The sequence below is a fragment of the Mauremys reevesii genome, linkage group 2 (assembly GCF_016161935.1).
Source record: "Mauremys reevesii isolate NIE-2019 linkage group 2, ASM1616193v1, whole genome shotgun sequence".
In the NCBI taxonomy this organism is placed as follows: Eukaryota; Metazoa; Chordata; order Testudines; family Geoemydidae; genus Mauremys; species Mauremys reevesii.
In genome coordinates, this window is record NC_052624.1 from 29,394,998 (window position 1) to 29,417,974 (window position 22,977).

General features: G+C 47.6%; 1 protein-coding gene across 21 annotated transcripts in view; it reads right to left on the reverse strand.

The window, feature by feature from the left end:
- CCDC7 (coiled-coil domain containing 7) overlaps positions 1-22,977 on the reverse strand; it is a 334,724-nt gene that overhangs the window by 306,667 nt on the left and 5,080 nt on the right. For 17 of the 21 annotated variants that reach the window (XM_039527959.1, XM_039527957.1, XM_039527971.1 and 14 more), the window contains exons 3-5: positions 17,652-17,701; positions 973-1,313; positions 751-846 (exon numbers count right to left, since the gene is read on the reverse strand). In XM_039527959.1, coding sequence (XP_039383893.1) covers positions 751-846; positions 973-1,257 — 381 coding nt within the window. In that variant the 5' untranslated portion in view covers positions 1,258-1,313; positions 17,652-17,701. Of the gene's footprint in view, positions 1-750; positions 847-972; positions 1,314-17,547; positions 17,702-22,977 lie in introns of all 21 variants that reach the window. The other 4 variants (XM_039527963.1, XM_039527961.1, XM_039527964.1 and 1 more) reach the window with 4 other exon arrangements.

Here is a 22,977-nt window from a genome sequence, read left to right on the forward strand (position 1 = left end):
TTTCCTCGTGCGGGTATTGTAGTTTTGAGAATGCTTGGTGAAGATTTTGTAGGTGTTGGTCTCTGTCTGAGAGGCTGGAGCAGATGCGGTTGTACCTCAGTGCTTGGCTGTAGACAATGGATCGTGTGGTGTGGGGGGATGGGCTGGGGAGGCAGTAGGGCAGCATAGTTGTTGTTTTTTTTCGGTATAGGATGGTGTTAACATGACAATCACTTATTTGCACCGTGGTGTCTAGGAAGTGGACCTCCCGTGTAGATTGGTCCAGGCTGAGGCTGATGGTGGGGTGGAAGCTGTTGAAATCGTGGTGGAATTTTTCCAGAGTCTCCTTCCCATGGGTCCAGATGATGAAGATGTCATCAATGTAGCATTGGTAGAGAAGGGGCATGAGTGGACGAGAGCTGAGGAAGCGTTGTCCCAGATCAGCCATAAAAATGTTGGCATATTGTGGGGCCATGCGGGTGTCCATAGTGGTGCCACTGATCTGGAGGTATATATTGTCATCAAATTTGAAATAGTTGTGTGTGAGGATAAAGGCACAGAGCTCAGCAACCAGTTGTGCTGTGGCATCATCAAGGATACTGTTCCTGACAGCTCATGCTCCAATACGTCTGTTAGTCTATAAGGTGCCACAGGACTCTTTGCTGCTTTTACAGATCCAGACTAACACAGCTACCCCTCTGATACTATTAAATCTAGAAGTAAAACACATTTCTAAAATCTCTTAATATATGGAACTATTATTATACATACAACTGAGCTTTCCTTTTCCTTTTCCTTTTCCTCTTCCTCCTCCTCCTCCTCCTCCTCAACTTTCTTAGCATACACATATTCCATTGTGTGCACAAGCTGCAAAAAATGTTTTAACATAAATTGTATGTTAATTAGTAAGCATATTTTCTCCTATTATCTTAATATCTCTCAAATATTTTTATTTGAACTATGAAGTCACAATTAATGAAGAGAAATTTATACCTCATTTAGATGATCAGTGATGTCCTTTAGCATCTGCAGTTCATCTATCATATCAGGTTTATTTTCAGATGGAATTGGTATGGAATACTTTACCATAGATTCTCCTGGAGATGGAGGTCCGAGCACCAGTGGCTCACTTTCATTTGCCAAGAACTTTATTTTACGTTTTATCTTTGAATTACTAGGAGATGAGCCTTGTAACACAGATGAACTCTTTTTAAAAATGGATGTTCCTGCATTTGTTTCTCTGTTAGTGCTGGGTTTCATCTGCTTTGTTGCTTTCATATTGGTATTTGCATTATCTTTCCAAGCATAGATGACAAAAGATTTATTATATCACCCTATAAGCCAAAGAACAACATAATTGGGGGACAGGGGATGTACACAATTTGCTGATTGAAATGTAACTCATTTATATTTGTTTATAAAAACATAAATTCATTGCTTAGGCATCTGAGTAAATTTATATTAAAACACAATTAAACAAAATTAATTATTGGGTAGCCAACAAGTGTCTACAACAAAACTACTCATGTTTACAACCACTTTGTGCAATAACACTCATCATAATGAAAAGACACAAGGGTAAGATTTCCAACCTATTATCTGAACAATTATAAACATCCTACAGTGAAGCTATTAAATAATTGCTTTGAGAGGTATGTAGGATAAAAAGCTCAGGCAAAACACCCATGAGAGCTAATGATTAGGCAAAAGTCTGTGTGGCCTGGGCCTTGATCCTGCAACTATTTTCACAAGTGGACCCCTGCACCTGTGCTGAGCCCCAGTGATCACCACCAATCCAACTATAGAATATTTTTTTCTGTTTGTTTTTAATACCAGTCACTAAGTCTTTTATTTTTTAGTAAATCCAAAGAAATAAATACAATTTTTTTCTTTAATTTGTATCATTTTGGTGTGATCTTTCAGTGGTGTTCTATAACTGTTAACCCACAAACCCTGTTTCAATATCTGCACAATACGATACCTATGAAGCGCAATCAAAAAACGAAACAAAAGGAAGCCATTTCTGTTGATTTTGCAGTAGAAACACAAGATACAAAATTTGCCAAAGGGAGAAGAAAAAAATAGTAGGGAAAGAAATCTAACTGTCTTGTTTTTAAGATTATATTATTAACAATGGAGAATGAATATACTTGTAATGCTGAAAGGTGCTAATGGCCCACCAAGGGGATCTTTTATTCACAGACCTTGTTAAACCTAAAGGATAAGCCAAGCATTCTCTTTCAGGCTCAGTGGATGGAGGAATTAAGCCCTTTATATAACAAAACAGCTGGAGAAAAATAAAGCCTACGGCTCCAGGCACTAAGCCACATGGCCAGGCCTAATCAGAGCTAACCCAGGGAGATTAACAGAAGTTTCTCTTGGTTGCCAACACAGAGGCTAGGACATTGATTTTGCAGCTTGTGTGTGGTGGAAGCAAAAAGACAGAAAAGTTGTTAACACAATCATGGAAATGTAAGGCTGGAAGAGATCTTGGGGGGTCATCTACTCCAACCTCTGCGCTGAGGTAGGACGAAGGATACCTAGACCATTCTTGCCAGGTGCTTGTCTAATGGGATCTTAAAAAGTTCCAATGATGGGGATTCCACAACCTTCCTTGGAAGCCTATTCCAGTGCTTAACTATGTTTATAGTTAGAAAGTCTTTCTTAATACCTAACCTAAAATCTTCCTTCCTTAAGATTAAGCCAATTCTTTCTTGTCCTACCTTCATTGGACATGGAGAACAATTGATCACCATTCTCTTTATAACATCTCTTAACATATATGAAGACTGTTATTGGGTGTCCCACTCCCAGTCTTCTTTTCGCAAAACTAAACATGCTCAGTTTTTTAACCTTTCCCAAGAGGTCAGGTTTTCTAAACCTTTCATCATCTGTTGTTTCTCCTCTGTACCCTCTCTAATTTGTCCACATCCTGACTGTGAGAGGAAGCAGAGAACTCAGAACTCACTGGAGTGCAAGATTAGGAATTTCTGAGCAAGTAAATTGCTTGCTGTTGTTTGTTTCTACTGTGTTCAAGGAAATAGGACTTTGTGTACATTTTTGTAAATAAACAAGATTGCACTGAGAATATACCTAATTCATATAATTGATTTATCATCCGAATGGAAACAACACATAAGGATTCCAAATATTGGCTAACTGCTTAGGCCAAAGGGACAACAATATCACGTAATTGAAAGAAACTACATACAAGGTAACTGAAAAGTTTTTCTTCAATGTTGCTGTTGTTTCTCTGCACATTAGCCCACATTAATAGCTTCAGAAATAATTCTATTCAGATTTTGAAGTTACGGTATGTAGTAGGGGAACAAGAGCAAGTACCACAGAGAGAAGAGACAGAGAGAGACTGGGTGAAAAGAGAGAATGAAAAAGCATACTGACTATCAGAGTATAAATAACTGAAAAAACCTGACATGAAAGGAACTGAAGTGTCTAGAAACAGAAATATAAAGGTTTGAGAAGAAAGAAACATTTGAGGAGGATAAGGAGGCCATGGGAACTAAAACTGAGTCCAACAATTTTCCCACTGTTGCTCACACCAGAACAACTCCAAAAGCAGTATCAATAATGGGAATGCCAGTGTAAACCAGGCTCCTATGTCCACTAACTTTTTACCTATGTGTTATTTAAACCTAACCAAATCTGTCTCCCCAACATAATGCTAAAACATCACCAGTGCAGCTTCACCACTCAGTGGGATATTTTTGACAAAAAAACTTAGTGTAGACAAGTAAGAGTAACAGTCAAAGTGAGCCAAAGTCAAATAAATGAGATACAAAATTAAACAAAACTGAGTTAAAAATGCTATTCAGCTTACTTTCGTTCCCGTGGAAAGGTCTACCAATGAACAAAAGAAGGTGACTATATTCACACTTCTTTTCATAACAGCACCTGCTTCCTGTAATCACCACAGAGAGCTACACACATGCAAGGAGCCAGCTGTGAGAGCTGCAATGCTTCTGATGTTAGGTTGACTCGAATTCTCCTTTCATTTCACCACTCAAAATAACTACAGAGGCACAGGACTGTATGTCTAGACTAATGGGACTGTACCAGCATAGCTACAATGCTGTAGCTGCCAGCATGAACCCATAATGTATACACATCCTACATTGACAAAAGGGTTCTTTCTTTCAGTGTAGGAACAACATCTCCCTGAGTGACAGTAGCAAGGGCAACAGAAACGTTCTTCCATCAATGTAGCTGCATTACACTGGTGGTTGGTCAGCACTTCTACTTCACTCAGGATGTAGCTTTTTCATACTGCTGAGCAACATAGCTATTCTCAGCCTAAATTATAAGTGTAGACCAGGCCATGCACTCTGGGTAACAGCAGTAAAAGCACTGCTTACATGTTCCTGTTGCTTAAAAAGATTTCAGTTGTAAATTCTACTGGAGGCAAGTTATTTTGTTCTTAATATGAAGTCTGGCAGAAGATATCTGTATGCTAAAGCATGTCAAAGGAGGTGTGGGATGTTAGACACCCCTTCTCCCACACACAGTGCTGGGAATGGGAGGGTGTGATGGGGTGTGTACACTGAATAGGTTAATGTGGACCTGAGAAGCCAATTATGTTACCTGGCAGCACCTGTGAGAGAATGCAAGCCAGACTTAACTGATGATGATGCCAAGATGGGGAGGGACTTGGCGGTGATTATATAGCCAAGAAATAGAGGGTATGTCTACACTACAGGATTACTCCGATTTTACAGAATTCAGTTTTTGGAAACAGATTGTATAAAGTCGAGTGCATGCGGCCCCACTAAGCACATTAATTCGGTGGTGTGCATCCATAGTACTGAGGCTAGCATAGACTTCCAGAGTGTTGCACTGTGGGTAGCTATCCCATTGATCCCACAGTCTCCCCCACCCATTGGAATTCTGGGTTGAGATCCCAATGCCTGATGGGGCAAAAAACATTGTCGCAGGTGGTTCTGGGTACATGTTGTCAGGTCCCCCTCTCCCTCCCTCCATCCCTCCCTCCCTCCGTGAAAGCAACAGCAGACAACTGTTTCGCGCCTTTTTTCCTGAGTTACCTGTGCAGACACCATACCATGGCAAGCATAGAGCCCGCTCAGCTCAACGCAGCAGTCATGAACATTGTAAACACCTCGTGCATTATCGTGCAGTTTATGCTGAACCAGAACCTGCAAAACCAGGCGAGGAGGAGGCGGCAGTGCAGTGACGAGAGTGATGAAGACATGGACACAGAAGTCTCTCAAACTGCGGGCCCCAGCACTTTGGAGATCATGGTGTTAATGTGGCAGGTTCATGCCATGGAACGCCGATTCTGGGCCCGGGAAACAAGTACAGACTGGTGGGACCGCATAGTGTTGCAGGTGTGGGACGATTCCCAGTGGCTGCAAAACTTTCGGATGCATACGGCCACTTTCATGGAACTTTGTGACTTGCTTTCTCCTGCCCCGAAGCACCAGAATACAAAGATGAGAGCAGCCCTCACAGTTGAGAAGCGAGTGGCGATAGCCCTGTGGAAGCTTGCAATGACAGACAGCTACTGGTTAGTCGGGAATCAATTTGGAGTGGGCAAATCTACTGTGGGGGCTGCTGTGATGCAAGTAGCCAAAGCAATCACTGAACTGCTGCTACCAAAGGTAGTGACTCTGGGACATGTGCAGGTCATAGTGGATGGCTTTGCTGCAATGGGATTCCCTAACTGTGGTGGGGCAATAGATGGAACCCATATCCCTATCTTGGCACCGGAGCACCAGGGCAGCCAGTACATAAACCGCAAAAGACGGTTACTCACCATTGTAACTGTTGTTCTTTGAGATGTGTTGCTCATATCCATTCCATGTAGGTGTGCGCGCGCCGCGTGCATGTTCATCGGAAGACTTTTACCCTAGCAACTCAGTGGGTCAGCTGGGTGCCCCCTGGAGTGGCGCCACCATGGCCCCGGATATATACCCCAGCCGACGCACCCACTCCTCAGTTCCTTCTTGCCGGCTACTCCGACAGTGGGGAAGGAGGGTGGGTGTGGAATGGATATGAGCAACACATCTCGAAGAACAACAGTTACAACGGTGAGTAACCGTCTTTTCTTCTTCGAGTGATTGCTCATATCCATTCCATGTAGGTGATTCCCAAGCCTTACCTAGGTGGTGGGGTCGGAGTGAGACGTGGCAGAATGTAAAACTGCCGAGCCGAAGCCCGCATCGTCTCTAGACTGCTGCACCAGAGCGTAGTGCGAAGCAAAGGTATGGACCGAAGACCAGGTCGCTGCACGGCAGATCTCCTGGACCGGTACATGTGCCAGGAAGGCGGCTGAAGAAGCCTGAGCCCTCGTAGAATGGGCAGTGAGGTGGCCCGCTGGGACATGGGCCAGGTCATAGCACGTGCGGATGCAGGCTGTCAGCCACGAAGAAATCCTTTGAGTGGAGATGGGAAGGCCTTTCATACGGTCCGCAACTGCCACAAAAAGCTGGGGGGACTTACGGAAGGGCCTTCTGCGGTCAGTATAAAATGCAAGCACCCTGCGGACATCTAGGGAGTGCAACCGCTGCTCCCGTGGAGATGAATGAGGTTTTGGGAAGAAAACTGGGAGGAAGATGTCCTGATTCGTATGAAAGGCAGAAACCACCTTAGGGAGAAAAGCGGGATGTGGCCGCAACTGTACTTTGTCTTTATGAAAGACAGTGTAAGGGGGGTCCACGGTGAGGGCCCGGAGCTCGGAGACCCTCCTAGCCGAAGTAATGGCCACCAGAAAAACTGTCTTCCATGAAAGGTATAAGAGAGAGCAGGTTGCCAGTGTCTCAAAGGGCGGACCCATGAGCCTGTTCAGGACTAGGTTAAGGTCCCAGGTAGGGGCAGGGTGACGGACCTGGGGGTAGAGGCATTCCAGCCCTTTGCAGAACCTAGCGACCACTGGGTTAGAGAACATAGAGTGCCCACCCTCGCCGGGATGGAAAGCGGAAATGGCTGCTAAGTGGACCTTCAGGGAAGATATGGCCAGGCCCTGCTGTTTAAGGTGCCAGAGGTAGTCCAGAATAACTGGAACGGGGACCTCCGTGGGCGCAAGAGTCCGTGACGCACACCAGACCGAGAAACGCTTCCACTTGGCCAAGTAAGTGGATCGAGTGGAAGGTTTTCTGCTACTGAGCAGGACGTGCTGCACAGGGGCAGAGCAGCGCAGCTCGGAGGTGTCTAGCCACGCATGAGCCACGCTGTGAGGTGGAGAGCCGGGAGGTCCAGATGGCGGAGACTGCCGTGCTCCTGGGTTATAAGGTCCGGGCAGAGAGGGAGGGTGATCGGCGGGGACACAGAGAGGTTGAGCAGCGTGGTGTACCAGGGCTGTCTGGGCCACGCTGGAGCAATGAGGATCAGATGAGCTCTGTCCTGACGTAGCTTCAACAGAACCCTGTGAACAAGAGGGAACGGGGGAAATGCATAGAGCAGTTGGTGCATCCACTGAATAAGAAACGCGTCCGAGATTGAGCCTGGTGAGTGGCCCTGGAATGAACAGAACGCTTGGCACTTCCTGTTCGCGCGCGTCGAGAACGGGTCCACCCGGGGAAAGCCTCACTTGCGGAAGATCGCGTGGATAATGTCCAGTCTTATGGACCACTCGTGGCACAGGAAGGATCTGCTCAGCCAATCCGCGAGAGTGTTCCGAACTCCCGGGAGAAAGGAGGCTACCAGGTCGATCGTATGTTCTATGCAGAATTCCCATAACTCGATGGCTTCTCAGCAAAGAGGGGAGGAGCGAGTCCCGCCCTGCTTGTTTATGTAATACATGAGCTCCTCTGGTGACCACAGGCCTTGGGTACGCAGTCGGCTTAGGTGGGCTCCCCAGCCGAGGGAAGACGCATCTGTTGTCAGAGAGAGTGTGGGCTGCGGTGGATGAAATGGCAACCCTGCACACACCATGGAGGGGTTCAGCCACCAGTCAAGGGAGTGGAGCGCACTCGGCGGAACGGTGACTAATGTGTCCATCGAGTCCCTGGCTGGACGGTACACCAAATGGAGCCACGTCTGAAGAGGGCGAAGTCGAAGCCTGGCGAACTTGGTGACGTACGTACACACCGCCATGTGGCCCAGTAGAGCGAGGCAAGTGCGGACCGAGGTCGTGGGGAAGGCTTGAAGGCTGTGGACGATGGTAGCCAACGCTAGGAACCTTGGCTGAGGAAGAGAGGCCTTGGCCAGAGTGGAGTCTAAAGTCGCTCCTATAAAGTCCAGCCTCTGCGTGGGAACCAGGGTGGATTTGTCCACGTTGAGCAGCAGGCCAAGGCTCGTGAACAGGTCCTTTGCCACTCGCACATGCTCCCTGACTTGTTCCCGGGAAGCCCCCTTGAGGAACCAGTCGTCCAGGTAGGGGAACACATGGAGCCCTTGGCGACGGAAATGTGTGGCTACCACTGCCGTGCACTTCGTAAACACTCGAGGTGCTGTGGAGAGGCCGAAGGGAAGGACCGCAAACTGGAAATGCCGATGGCCCGCCACGAAGCGGAGGTATTGTCTGTGCGGAGGAAAAATGGCTATATGAAAGTAAGCCTCTTTCATGTCGAGGGCAGCATACCAATCTCTGGGATCCAAGGACGGGATAATGGTTCCTAGGGAGACCATCCGGAACTTTAACTTTATTAGGAATTTGTTGAGGCCGCGCAGGTCTAGGATCGGCCTGAGACCCCCTTTTGACTTTGGAACCAGGAAGTAACAGGAGTAAAAACCCCTGCTCCATTGATTCCTTGGCACCTCCTCTATTGCTCCAATGTCGAGAAGCGTCTGGACCTCTTGTAAGAGGAATTGCTCGTGAGAGGGGTCCCTGAAGAGGGACTGGGAGGGAGGGCGGTAAGGCGGGGTTGAAGCAAACTGGAGGTGGTATCCTTGCTTCACGGTGCGCAGGACCCAGACGTCCGAGGTCAGGTGGGACCACGCAGGGAAAAAATAAGAGAGGCGGTTGGAGAAGGGAGGGAAAGGATCCTGAATTGAAAGTGGTATGCTGCCCCCAGGCGTGCCTTCAAAAGGACGACTTCGGGTCCGGTTGCGGTTTGGAGGAGCCGCGATTCTGGTTAGACCGAGGGCCTGAATAACGTCTGCGGCCTCCACGCCCTCGGCGCCCGCCGAAATCTTGTCTCTGTCTTGGGACAGAGTACGGACGGAAAGGCTGGGGGCGGTAAGTGCGCCGCTGGGTTACGGGAGCATGCATACCCAGGTTACGCATAGTAACCCTATTGTCTTTTAAGTTCTGGAGCCTAGTGTCAGTTTTCTCCGAGAACAAGTCTTTGCCCTCGAAGGGCAAGTCCTGTATAGTATACTGGAGCTCGGGCGGAAGGTTGGACGCCTGCAGCCAGGAGATGCGCCTCATAGTAACGCCGGCCGCCAAGGTCCTGGCTGCGGAGTCTGCCGCGTCTAGGGAAGCCTGTAAAGAGGTCCTAGCCACCTTCTTCCCTTCCTCCAGGAAGGCCTTAAACTCTTGGCAGGAATCTGGGGGAAGCAACTCCCAGAATTTCGCCATCTCCGCCCAGGTGTTGTAATCATAGCGACTCAGCAGAGCGTGCTGATTCGCTACGCGGAGCTGCAAGGCGCCCGCCGAATACACCTTGCGGCCCAGGAGGTCCATCCGTCTGGCCTCCTTGGATTTTGGAGCGGGGACCGGCTGTCCATGGCGCTCCTTGTCATTAACGGACTGGACAACTAGAGAGGAGGGAGGAGGATGCATATAGAGGTACTCATACCCACGGGATGGCACCATGTATTTTCGCTCGACTCCCTTTGCCGTCGGTGGAATGGAAGCCGGCGATTGCCACAAAGTATCTGCCTTGGCTTGGATAGTTTTGATAAATGGCAGAGCCACTCTGGTGGGCGCGTCCGCTGCCAGGATGGTGCAGACAGGGTCCTCGACCTCTGGGACCTCCTCCACCTGCAGGTTGATGTTTAGGGCAATTCACCTGAGGAGGTCCTGATGTGCAGCAAGGTCAACTGGGGGTGGGCTCGAAGACGATGAGCCCACCACTGCCTCATCCGGTGAAGAAGAGGACGAGACACCGGGGGCGAGGGCATCCTGCATCTGCTCCTCAAGCTGAGGCTCCTGCTCCAGTTTCACCTGTGAAGTGGCTGCAGGAGGTAACTGGGTGTCCGTGCCAGCTGGCGGAGGACGGCTAATTGTGGCCTCAGGGGCTCGATGCTCCGAAGAGGCGGCCCGCGATGGAACCAGAGGAGCACCTTGGGCCTGATGGTACACCCATGGTGTCCAAAAGGGCCACTGCTGATTACCCTGCGCTTCGGAATGTGCTTCCTGAAACAAGCCCTCCGGCACATCCACCTCCTGGTCCTGGGAGTAGTAACTTCCCGCCTGGGACGAAGCCGACGGATGTCTGGAAGGCCATGGTGAAGCAGATAGGCCTTGGGCTGACGTCCCCACCGATCTGGTGCTCTTCCGCACCGGGGAGCGGTACCGCGAAGAACTCCAGTGCCGAGAACGAGACCGCGACCTACGACCGGCCCGGTGCCGGGAGGTCGACCTGGACCTGGAGTATCGGCGTTGGAAGCGGCTTCTGGTGGAGCAGTGCCGGGACCAGTGCTGGGACCTCGAGCGGTGCCGTGAGTAATATGACGGTGACCGGGATCGAGAATGGTGCCGCGAGTCCGACCAGCACCGTGCCGAGGAGCAGTGCCGGGACTGCGAGCGGCGTGAAGAGTGAGAATGGTGCCGGGACCTGGAACGCCAGCGGGACCACAAACAGGAGCGGTGCCGGTCGGGAGCACTGACGGAAGCAGGATGGATCAGGGCTGGCTTCCCAATCGATTGGATGACCCGCACCGGCGGTGCCGGGGGTGATGGCGGTGCCGCATCCAACAGCGCGATCAGGTCCTTCGCTACCTCACAGACCTCTGGCGTGGATGGCACAATCAACTCGACCACGGTGGGTTCCGGGGAGACAGGAGCTGGACTCGACGGGCCTTGGCGAACCGGAGTTGATGGCAACGGCTTAGCAGGCACCGCGGTGGCTGCAGGCACCGGGCGGTGCGACGGAGCCGTGCCCTCGTGCCGCATCTCGGGTGATGCTGGAGCGGCAGGGGTCTTAGCTTTCTTCGCTCAAGGAGAGAGCGAGCGCCTCTGGCTTGACTTAGGAGCCGGTGACGTCCAGTGCCGGGACAGAGTGGGCGCACCGGTTCAGCCTGGTGCTGAAGAGGAACTCCTCGAGTCCGATGGAGGTGCACTCAGTGCTGAGGACGGAGGGGTAAGAGCCGACTCCATGAGGAGCTGTTTAAGTCTAATGTCCCTCTCCTTTTTGGTGCGAGGCTTAAAAGACTTACAAATTGAGCACTTAGCCGATAAGTGCGACTCCCCGAGGCACTTCAAACAGGAGTCATGCGGATCTCTGTAGGCATCGGGCGATGGCAAGCCAAGCACGGCTTGAATCCCGGGGAGCCGGGCATGAGCTCCGGCCCCGGTGCGGGGAGGGCCTAAGCCCCGAACCCGCTAAACTTACTAAACTCTAACTTAACATCTAAGAATTAACTATACTATCTAAGTTTAAACTAATTTGAGAACTATATACACAAGAACTATGAGAATGCTAGGGAGGTGGAGGTCAGCTAAGCTGCACTCCACTGTTCCAACGACCGACACGGGCGGTAAGAAGGAACTGAGGAGTGGGTGCATCGGCTGGGGTATATATCCGGGGCCATGGTGGCGCCACTCCAGGGGGCACTCAGCCGACCCACTGAGTTGCTAGGGTAAAAGTCTTCCGACGAACGTGCACGCGGCGCGCGCACACCTACATGGAATGGATATGAGCAATCACTCGAAGAAGAAGGGGTACTTTTCAATGGTGCTACAAGCACTGGTTGATCACAAGGGACGTTTCACCAACATCAGCGTGGGATGGCCGGGAAGGGTTCATGACTCTTATGTCTTCAGGAACACTAATCTGTTTAAAAGGCTGCAGCAAGGGATTTACTTCCCAGACAAGAAAATAACTGTTGGGAATGTTGAAATGCCTATAGTTATCCTTGGGGACCCAGCCTACCCCTTAATGCCATGGCTCATGAAGCCATACACAGGCAGCCTGGACAGTAGTCAGGAGCTGTTCAACTACAGGCTGAGCAAGTGCAGAATGGTGGTAGAATGTGCATTTGGATGTTTAAAGGGTCGCTGGTGCACTTTACTGACTCGCTCAGACCTCAGCCAAACCAATATTCCCATTGTTATTACTGCTTGCTGTGTGCTCCACAATCTCTGAGAGAGTAAGGGGGAGACATTTATGGCGGGGTGGGAGGTTGAGGCAAATCGCCTGGCCGCTGATTACACACAGCCAGACACAAGGGCAATTAGAAGAGTACACCAGGAAGCGCTGTGCATCAGAGAAGCTTTGAAAACCAGTTTCATGACTGGCCAGGCTACGGTGTGAGAGTTCTGTTTGTTTCTCCTTGATGAAAACCTGCCCCCTTGACTCATTCCCTGTAAGCCACCCACCTTCCCCCCTTCGATCACAGCTTGCTTTCAAACTAAATAAAGTTGCTATTGTTTAAAAACCATGTATTCTTTATGAATTGATTATAAAAATAGGGAGAGAACTGACAAGGTAGCCCGGGTGGGGTGTGGCAGGAGGGAAGGAAGGAAAAGGCCACTTCAAAACTTGTTGAATGACAGTCTTTTGCTTGGGCTGTCCACTGGGGTGGAGTGGCAGGGTGCACGGAGCCTCCCCCCACACACACATTCTTGAGCATCTGGGTGAGAAGGCTATGGAACATGGGGAGACGGGAGGGCGGTTACATAGGGGCTGCAGCGGCACTCTGTGATCCTGCTGCCATTCCTGAAGCTCCCACACACACCGGAGCATGTCTGTTTGATCCCGAAATAGCTCCAGCATTGCATCCTGTCTCCTCTGATCTTCCTGCCACCACCTCTCATCTCGAGCGTCCCTCCTGTCCTCATGTTCATCCCTCCTGTCCTCACATTCAACGCTCCTGTCCTCACATTCATTGGCCACTTTCCTGTACTGTGACACTGTGTCCTTCCACTCATTCAAATTAGCTCTTTCACTGCAGGTTGACTGCATGATCTCAGAGAACATTTCATCTCGCGCGTGTTTTTTTAGCAAGGAATGGGACTACACACACCTTGGCTGCTGGTTATAGGGGTCAGAAGCAGGAACCCAGTGTAGTGGGAGGGCCTGGGATACTCTACCAGTCTCTGGCAAGGTGGCATGAGATAAGATAAGGGGACAAAGATATTGGAAAGTTCTAGGGAAGGGTGTGAAGACCCGGGGACTGGAGTTGGGGCCACAGACCCTCTTGTAAGACATGATACTGTTTTATGTTGGGCTTTCTGTTACCCCAGAAGAGGTTGACTAAATCATGACCTGGCTGTAGGGTCAAGTTAGGGAAGAGAGACCACCCAATAACCATTGGCAGGGGGCAGCAGAACAGTATAACTCAAAAATTCCCTCATGTAAACAATCCCTAAGTCCCTTGTTGTTATGGTTGCTGAGACACACTAAGATCATGTTTTTTAAGCTAAATGATGCAGTGACATTTGGCTGCATTTGGAGGGAGCCTGAAACAATATCTCTGAGAGGTGTGACCTACCCCATTAATTTCAGTGGGCGCTAACTAAGTTATCCAATGATAATATTTTAAAGATCAACAATGTTAACTCACTGCTCATCAAAGAATGTAAGAAAAGAGAAGGATCATAGTACGAAGATCAGCACAAATCTACTCTGATTTATAGCTTATGCTAGCACCACTAGTAAGTGGGCTTGGGAGACACTGCGTCACAATCAAGGAGCCAAGCCCAAGTAGTCTACCACATTCCAGGCATCTGAGCCCGATCCAAGGGGCAACAAATTAAAAAACCCAGAGGTGCATCTGCGCCTCACTGAAGGAAAGCCAAGCCCAAGGTGTCTAGCAGATCCTATGGATATATTCTGACCCCACCGAAGACGAGCCAAGACCAGAGAGCATGTTATTTTGAACATGTGCACAATCTACTGTCAGTGGCATCTCATGTGGGAGAAGCTTGGAAAAGTACTGCTATCTCCCTCTCCTCCCCCCACCCCACCTCTGCCTCTGACCCGTGGTCATGTTCAAGAAAAGATGACCAGAAGTATAAGAACTGGCCTCATAGATAGCAGCATTTTTGTGATAATGGTCACCTTCCAAAGATAGTTGCTGCTATAATAAGAACCATGAGAAAGATACAGCCTAAAGAAAATGTAGCAACTGTGATATAGGGAGATCTAGAATCATAGAAATGTAGAGCTGGAAGAGCCCTCAAGAGGTCATCTAGTCCATCTCCTGATGGTGAGGCAGGGCCAAGTATACCTAGACCATCCCTGACAGGGTTTGTCTAACCTAATCTTTAAAGTATCCAAAGATGCGGATTCCACAATGACCCTTGGTAACCTCTTCCAGTACTAACTATGCTTATAGTTAGAAAGTTTTTCCTAATATCTAACCTAAACCTCCCTTCCTGCAGATTAAATCCATTACTAATTGTCCTACCTTTAATGGACATGGAAAACTACTTATCGCAGTCCTTGTTATAATAGCCCTTAACATATCTGAAGACTTATCAGGTCCCACCTCCATCTTCCTTTCTCAAAACTAAACATGCTCAGTTTTTTTAAACTTTCATCACAGGTCAAGAGTTATAAACCTTTTATCATTTTTGTTGCTCTCCTCTGGTCTCTCTCCAATTTTTCCACATCCTTCTTAAAGTGTAGCACCTAAAACTGGACACAAAACTCCAGCTGTGACCTCATCAGTGCTAAGCAGAGTAGAACAATTACTTCCCGTGTCTTACATATGACACACGTGTTAATACATCCAGAATGATGTTAGCCTTTTTTACAATTGCATCTCATTGTTGGCTCATGTTTACTATTTTTATTGTTGGCTCATGTTGGATTTCAGCTATTTAAATCAGTTCATGATTCATAAATCAGCTCATGATTTCATGATTTCAGCAACATGAGCCAACAATGAGCTATTTAAATCTGAAATTTCATGGTTATTGCTTGGATTAAGTTTTTATTTTCTAATCAGACTTCCAGGATAGTTACCAATGTTATTGTTTCTGCCCCATTATAGAAAGATTCAAGGTAGAGCTTCCCTCTCTCTTCTCTTCTGCTTGATAGAGCTCTAGAACCTTCAGCCATTGCCTTCTGAGCAAATCAACGTATTCATGGTATCAGGGTTAGCCAAACAGAACATAATTTAGTTCTGTATGTGGCGATGTTCTTGTATTTGTATATAAACCCAAGGTTACCATTCCTAACCTTCTAATTACTATTAATAAGTTTGGACTCCTCTTAATGTATAAATTAATTGGAATAAATCAGAAATCTTAGGCATTAATAAATATGCTCACAAAGGCATTTTCTGAAATCAGGACTTTCCATGGCAATCCTCCTATATGAAATATTTAGGAATACTGATTCCCAGAAATATTCAGGACATCCCCAAGATAAATATAGAACCAATCACTGCCCAAGTGAGATGATGGAGAGATTAAGTTTATTAATCTTCAGTTTGTGCAGTCCAATGAATATACATTATTATATAATGTATTATCCATTATACGTATTATATATGTCTTATACATTATAATGTAATATACATTAATATAAAAAGTATTAATATATACTATTAATGAATTTCCTTCCCAGAATTTTGTATATCCTGAGGAGTCTCCCTATTTCTATTCCTCAAACTTATTTTAAGAAATTCAATAATTATTTTCAGAATTTTTCTCTGGGGCACAGATAAGAAACAGACTCTCTCTCTGTGAAAATTACAGCTCCACCTATTTCTGGGAGGATTTCATTTTCCCAACTTGGAAAATTATCTTATCTCCTTTTTGTTAAGCCTGGCATCTTTGTTGCTGTTAGATATGACCACACAGACTCCATTTTGGGTTCAGATTGAATGAGAATTGTTATAACCTTTCCCCTTTTCAGCAGGGGCGGCTCCAGGCACCAGCACGCCAAGCATGTGCTTGGGGCGGCAAGCCATGGGGGGCGCTCTGCCGGTCGCCGCGAAGGCGGCAGGCAGGCTGCCTTTGGCACCTTCGGCGGACCTCCCGCAGGCGTGCCGCCGAATCCGCAGGACCGGTGACCTCCCGCAGGCAAGCCGCCGAATCCGCAGCCTGCCTGCCATGCTTGGGACGGCAATATACCTAGAGCCGCCCCTGCCTTTCAGGCACTGTAGGATCAAATTATTATAGATTTGATGGCTCCAGAGCTCCCACAATGGCTATGTAGCAAGCTTGGTCAAATTTGGCTAGCAAGTTGTTTCCATCCACTCTTCCATGTAGAGGGGTCCTATGGAACAATCATATCCTTAAAATCAGTGGCAAAACCTTGATGTGGAGGGTTGGACGGAGAGAGGAATGGCAACTGTCACAGCTCACTGGCAATAATAAATTTAAATCCTTTGTAGATCTTCAGCAATAATTTGGCTTGCCCTGTTCCAGAGCATGGAAGTATCTCCAATTAAAACATTTACTTATGAAGGCATTTGGACTGAAGGCATTGGGAGCTCAATTTTATTATTTTGGAGATAACATCCTCTATTCACTCAGCCAGTGGTATCCTTTTATGATTCTGTGGCCCCAAAAGCTCAGCCAAAGGTTGATCATTTGAGGGTTGCTTGGAAGAGAGATTTGAATACACAACTATTTCCAACAATTTTATCTAATGTTAAAAAAGCAACTTCAGACCTGAGACTACAGCTTATTCACCAAAATACATTTTTTTCAAATATACTGTTCCCCACATAAACTAACGGTAATTGGCCTCATAAATGCAGCATGCTGTTTGGAAATGTAACTCCCATGGTACTATATTAGCTCAGAGAGCTCCTGTATCAAGAATTTCTTGTATGAGGTGGGTAAAAGGACAATTCTGATATTGGATGCTAAGTTGGAGCCATCCCACATAAGTTTCATTCTTGGATATATTCCTGATGCCTGGAGATTACCTGGTAACAAGACAGCACAGTTCCTATGTGCAGCATTGGTTGCTAACCAATTAATCTTGCAAAAATAAAAAAGTCAATCCCCACCAAATACTGATTCTGGCCTCAGTGATATACCTGACCTCACATGACTGGCATTCCAGAAAGGGAATGGCTAAAAAATTCAAAACAATTTGAGTTGACTTTTTAAAGGTCTATGATTAATGTAGACCCAGTAGATCGATATGTTGCTTCTCTTCTCTTCCCTTTATTCTAACCCTCACTATTTACTTTGAATATTATGAGAATCTGGTATTTTGATATATTTGCTGTATTTGGAAAAATTAATAAAAAATTATATATAACAATGAATAATAAAAGAACCAAGTCACCAATAGGGATCTGACTTGAGGGTATTACATTTATACCAAAAGTTATAAAGAAAACAAGTTAGTGAGAAAATATTATTTTCTTTAAATGTACAGATTATCAATTTTTCAATAACACAAAGCAAAGTCAAACATAATGCAAAAGAAAATAATTGTATTGTGTGTGTATATATACAAATCCCAGAATACAGGAATACCATGTAATCTTACTCAGTTGCGAAGTAACAGCCAGTACCTTCAAAAAGTAAAATCTACGTATACTGCAGGCCTATGTAGGGAAGTACCTTCAGCATGACAATAGTAATGGGTGTGCAGTATCTTTCCTTACAAGATACTTACAGATCTTTTTTCATAGTCAAGTCAAATGAAATAGAAGTCAAAATACGGTTCTGAAATAAATAGATACAATATACTATAAAGGAGCACATTTTCTAAAGTAAAAAGAACATTTTCTGAAGTAAACAGTAAATAGTGGTCAAAGGCAAAACAGCTCTGAAGTTGCTCTAAATTGGTTGGGGACCAAACTAGTTTCAGGCAGACCACAGGGTTGACAGAACATACAGGTGACAAAAAAAACCACCCCTCTGGCCCTCTGTCTGCACACCCTGGATGCACCTAAAGATTGGCACTATAGAATTCAGGCAGGCTGTAAAGTAGACAGTACTTAAGTTTTCAACTATTGTCCTAAATCTTCTTATTTAGGGGACATAACATTTTTCTTTTTCTTTTTCAATTTATTCAACATCAATTTTTATTTTTAAACCAAATCACCAGAGAGACATGCTAAGAGACCCATGAGGAAGGAACCATGCCATCAGATGGAGTCAGCCAAAAAGAAAATCTCATGATTTTCCATATTCCTTGTCTTACATACTGTCATAAAGTGTGGGCAGCATGACCTCAGGCACAATGGTCAGGAAGATGGTCTATTTTGATGTTTTCAGGGGTGGATGGGAAGAGAAAGTTACTCACCTTGCAGTAACTGAGGTTCTTCGAGATGTGTGTCCCTGTGAATGCTCCACTCCAGGTGATGGTGCATCCCGGCGCCATTGACTGGAGATCTTTGGTAGCAGTGCCTGGTCGGGACGCATGTGCCCAGCTGCTGTCTCACAGCATCATTAGGGTCTGCCTGAGCGTGCGTGTTCCACACACCCCTTAGTTCCTTCTCTACCATAGAGATGTCAGAATAGTACTCCAAAGTAGAGGGGAGGAGGGTGGGTAGTGGAACACCCACAGGGACACACATTTCAAAGAACCTCAGTTACTGCAAGGTGAGTAACCTTCTCGTCTTCTTTGAGTGCTGTCCCTGTGGGTGCTCCACTCCAGGTGAATGTACCCACTATGTACCCACATAGCAGTACCCACTATGGTTGGTGGGATTTTGGAGTTGCGGCAGTGACCATTGTAGACAGTACTGTGTGGCCTACTATGGTGTCTGCCGTGGTATCCTGTGTGATAGCATAATGTTTGGCAAATGTGTAGTCAGATGTCCACATAGCCACCTTGCAGATGTCAGTAATAGGTATGTTATGGAGGAAGGCAACGGATGTTGACATCGCCCAAGTAGATGCCCTCGGGTGGTTGGGCATTCTGAATCTGGTAACAGGATCTGATGCAGTCAGAGATCCACTTGGAGAGTCGTTGCTTAGAGAAAGCCGCACCTTTTGATCTCTCGGTAGTGGCCACAAATAGCCATGGGGATTTACGAAATGGCTTAGTCCTGTCTAGATAAAATGTGATTGCTCATCTGACATCAAAGGTATGTAATGCCACTTCCTATGGAGTCTTATGAGGTTTGAGATAGAATGCAGGTAAATATATTGGCTGGTTAAGGTGAAAAGTAGACACCACCTTGGGGAGAAATTTAGGGTGGAGTTGCAAGGTAACCTTGTCTTTAGAGAAGGTCGTGTAGGGAGGGTAGGCCATCAGGGCACTTATTTCCCCTACTCTTCTTGCTGACATTATGGCAACCAAGAAAGGTACTTTCATAGACATGTGGAGCAGGGATGAGGTAGGTAAGGGCTTGAAGGGAGGTTTCATAAGACTTAGGAGGACTAGGCTGAGATTCCAGGCGGCCGCTGGTGGATGAATCTCAGGGTAGAGATTTTGCAGGCCCATGAGGAAGCGTTTCATTATGGGGTGGGCAAAAAGTGAATATCCGTCCAGTAAATCATGGAAGGTGGTGGAGCTGAGTGAGAGTCTGTCCTGTTTTAGTTTCCAAAGGTAGTCTAGAATGTTAGGGAGCATTTCGGAATAGGGCGCCAAGCATCTATGGGCGCGCCATGCAGAGAAGTGTGTCCACTTTTGCATCTAAGTCTTATGAGTGGAGTCTCTTCTGCTGTGTAGGAGGACATACTGGACCTGCTCAGAACAGGCTAGTTTGTGGATTTGGAACCATGAAGGAACCATGCCGTCAGATGGAATTTCTGGAGCTGCGGATGAAGAAGCCGGCCGTTGTCCTGTCTCCTCTGTTGGAGAGAGTCCTTGGAGGACGTATGGACACGCATAGTAGGTAAGGATACCATGTCTGTCTGGGCCAAGCTGGGGCAATAAGTATGACCCTGGCCTTGTCCTCTCTGATCTTGCATAGGACCCTGTGTATCAGTGGGATCAATGGAAATGCATATAGGAGGGAGTTGTTCTAGGGGATGAGGAATGCATCTCCTAAGGCTGTGGTCCTGAGTCCTGCTCTGGAGCAAATTAGATGGCATTTGCAGTTCTGGATTGTGGCAAAGAGGTCTATCGACGTGGTGTCCCAGTGGGAGAATAGCTGTCGTAGCATCGTGAAATGCAATTCCCATTCGTGTTCCTTGCAGAAGTGTCTGCTGAATGTGTTGGCAGTAGTGTTGTGGCAGGTAGGAAGCGGTGAGTTCTATGTGATGTACGCACCAATTCCATAACCGGATGGCTTCTGTGCACAGGGATTGGGATCGTTCCCCCTCCCCCACTTGTTGATGTAAAAGATACATGCTATATTGTCCGTCAGGATCTGAATGGATTTGTTCTTTATAATGGGGAGAAAGTGAAGGTAGGCGTATCTGACTGCTCTGAGCTCTAGGAGATTTATGTGCAGAAGTGTCTCCGACACGGACCAGCGGCCTGTGCCATGTGTTCCCCCAGGTGTGCTCCCCAACCAATCAGGGAAGCATCCATGGTGAGCATGAGTACTGGGGAGCATTGATGGAAGGGAACGCCCCTGCATAGGTTCTCTGGTTTTGTCCACCAATGTAGGGAGGCTAATATGTTTGCTGGAGGAGTCATAGGCGCCGACTCCGTTGGTGCTCCGGGGCTGGAGCAACCACGGGGGAAAATTGGTGGGTGCAGCGCACTCACTGGCAGCTCCCACCCAACCCCCCCGCCCCAGCTCACCTCCGCCTCCACCTCCTTCCCTGAGCGGACTGCCACGTCCCACTTCTCTCCCCTCCCTCCCAGCGCTTGCACCGTGAAACAGCTGTTTCACGCAAGCCTGGGAGGGAGGGGGGAGGAATGTGGCACGCTTGGAGAAGAGGCGAAGCCAGGGCAGGGATTTGGGGAGGGATCCAATGGGGCATGGAGGGGGCAGAGTCAGGGCCGGGGCAGGGAGGCCCGAGCACCCCCCATGCCAACAAAAGTTGGTGCCTGTGGGAGGAGTTAGCATCATGCAGAAGCTGTGTCTTCTGGGTTTGTAGTTGGAGTTGAGCCAACCCTGAAGACATCTCATATGCAGCCTGGCATACTTGACCATGAAAGTGTAGGCTGCCATGTAGCCGAGAAGCTGTAGGCAGGTTCTTGCCTGTATCCTGGGGAGAATGGATAGCACTGGTATGAGATGTGTAATAGTGAGGAATCTGTTGTGTGGGAGCGAGGCTCTGGTTCGAATTGAGTCCAGGTGAGCTCCGATGAACTCGATCTGCTGTTTGGGTGGCAGGGTGGATTTCTGGAAGTTTATTTGCAGACCTAGACTGTGGAAGAGGGAGATGGCAAAACAGGTCACTTTTAATGTCTCATCATATGAGCCACCTTTGATAAGGCAGTCTTCTAGGTAGGGGAAAAGTATAATCCCGTGTTTGCGGAGGTGGGCCACGACTATGGCTACGGTCTTGGAGAATACTTTCGGTGCTGTGGAGAGTCCGAATGGGAGTACTCTGTATTGAAAGTGGTTGTGTCCAAGTGTGAAGTGCAGGAAGTATCTGTGTGCTGGATGAATGGATATGTGAAAATGGGCATCTTGTAGCTGTGAACCAGTCCCCTTGTTCCAGCATGGGCATTATTGTGCCCAGTGTGACCACCTTGAATTTCTGTACACGTACAAATTTGTTCAACTGGCGTAAGTCTAGTATAGGTCTCCATCTCCCGCCTTTCTTTTGGGTCAGAAAGTAGTGTGAGTCGATGCTTTTTTCCCAGTGTTGCGTTGGCACAGGTTCCACTGCACCTAGCTGTAGAAGATGAGCCATTTCTACACGAAGTAGGTGCTCGTGAGAGGGGTCCCTGAAAAGGGACGGGGAAGAAAGGGTGGGTAGGATATAAAACTGATGGAGTAATCTGACTGAACTATTTCCAGGACCCAATGGTCCTGTGTGACCTATTGCCAGGCATGATGGAAAACTTGGAGGCAGTGGCCAAATGGGCAAATAGGCAGCGGAGTCAAGAGGTGGTTGCACAACCCCCCCCAACCAACATTTGAAAATTGCTGTTTGTTTCCCGATGGATGGGAGGTAGCTGGTTGTGCATGGTTTTGTCTGCGCGTAGGAGGTCTAGTGTGATTCCTCCCTATATCATCAGTCTGGGCTGGGGCCAGTGATATTGTTGTCCATGGGGTCTCTGATAAGGTTGATACCATTGCATCCTGGGGCAGGACAGGTATATGCCAAGTGTGCACAGGGTTGCTCTAGAGTCATTCATAGTGTGAAGGACTTCATTGTTTTTTTTAGAAAAAAGCTTATCTTTATCAAAGGTACCAGATGCAGAAAGCCAAGAAGACCTGCGCATGACCACCGCAGTCACGGCAGTGCGGGCTGCTGTGTCTGCCATGTCCAGGGATGCTTGTAGCGCCGTCCTGGACACCAGTTGACCCTCGACAAGGACTGACTTAAAGTCTGCTCTCCTGTCCTCTGGAATATGGGAGATAAAATCAAAGAGCTTGTTGTAGTTGTCGAAGTCATAGCTTGCAAGTAGGGCGGAGTAATTTGTAATTCTGAATTCCAAAGTGAAGGAGGTATAAACCTTGCGGCTCAGGAGTTCAAGCCGTTTGAGGTCCTTGTCCTGTGGAGTGGGCGGGTATTGTGGCTGTTTTGTCCTGTGTGTCGCTGCATCCATTACAAGACAATTTGGTTGTGGATGGGAAAATAAGAAATCTACATCCTTAGCTGTAACATAATATTTACGTTCAGCCTTTTGCATGTTGGTGGGATGGAGGAAGGAGTCTGCCAGAGGGTGTCAGCTGGTTCTAGGAGTGCTTCGTTTATGGGTAGCATGATCTTTGAGGGTGCAAAGGGTTGGAGGATTTTGAGGAGCCTGTGTGGTGTCTCCTGGACCTCCTCTAAAGGAATGTCCTGGCTGAGTGCCACCCTCTTGAAAAATTCCTGGAATTGTTTAAAGTCGTCCACATTCTGTGCAGGTGGAGGCATAAGGGCTCCATCTGGAGCTGATGGAAAGTTAGGAGTCGATGAATTAGGATATGGTTCAT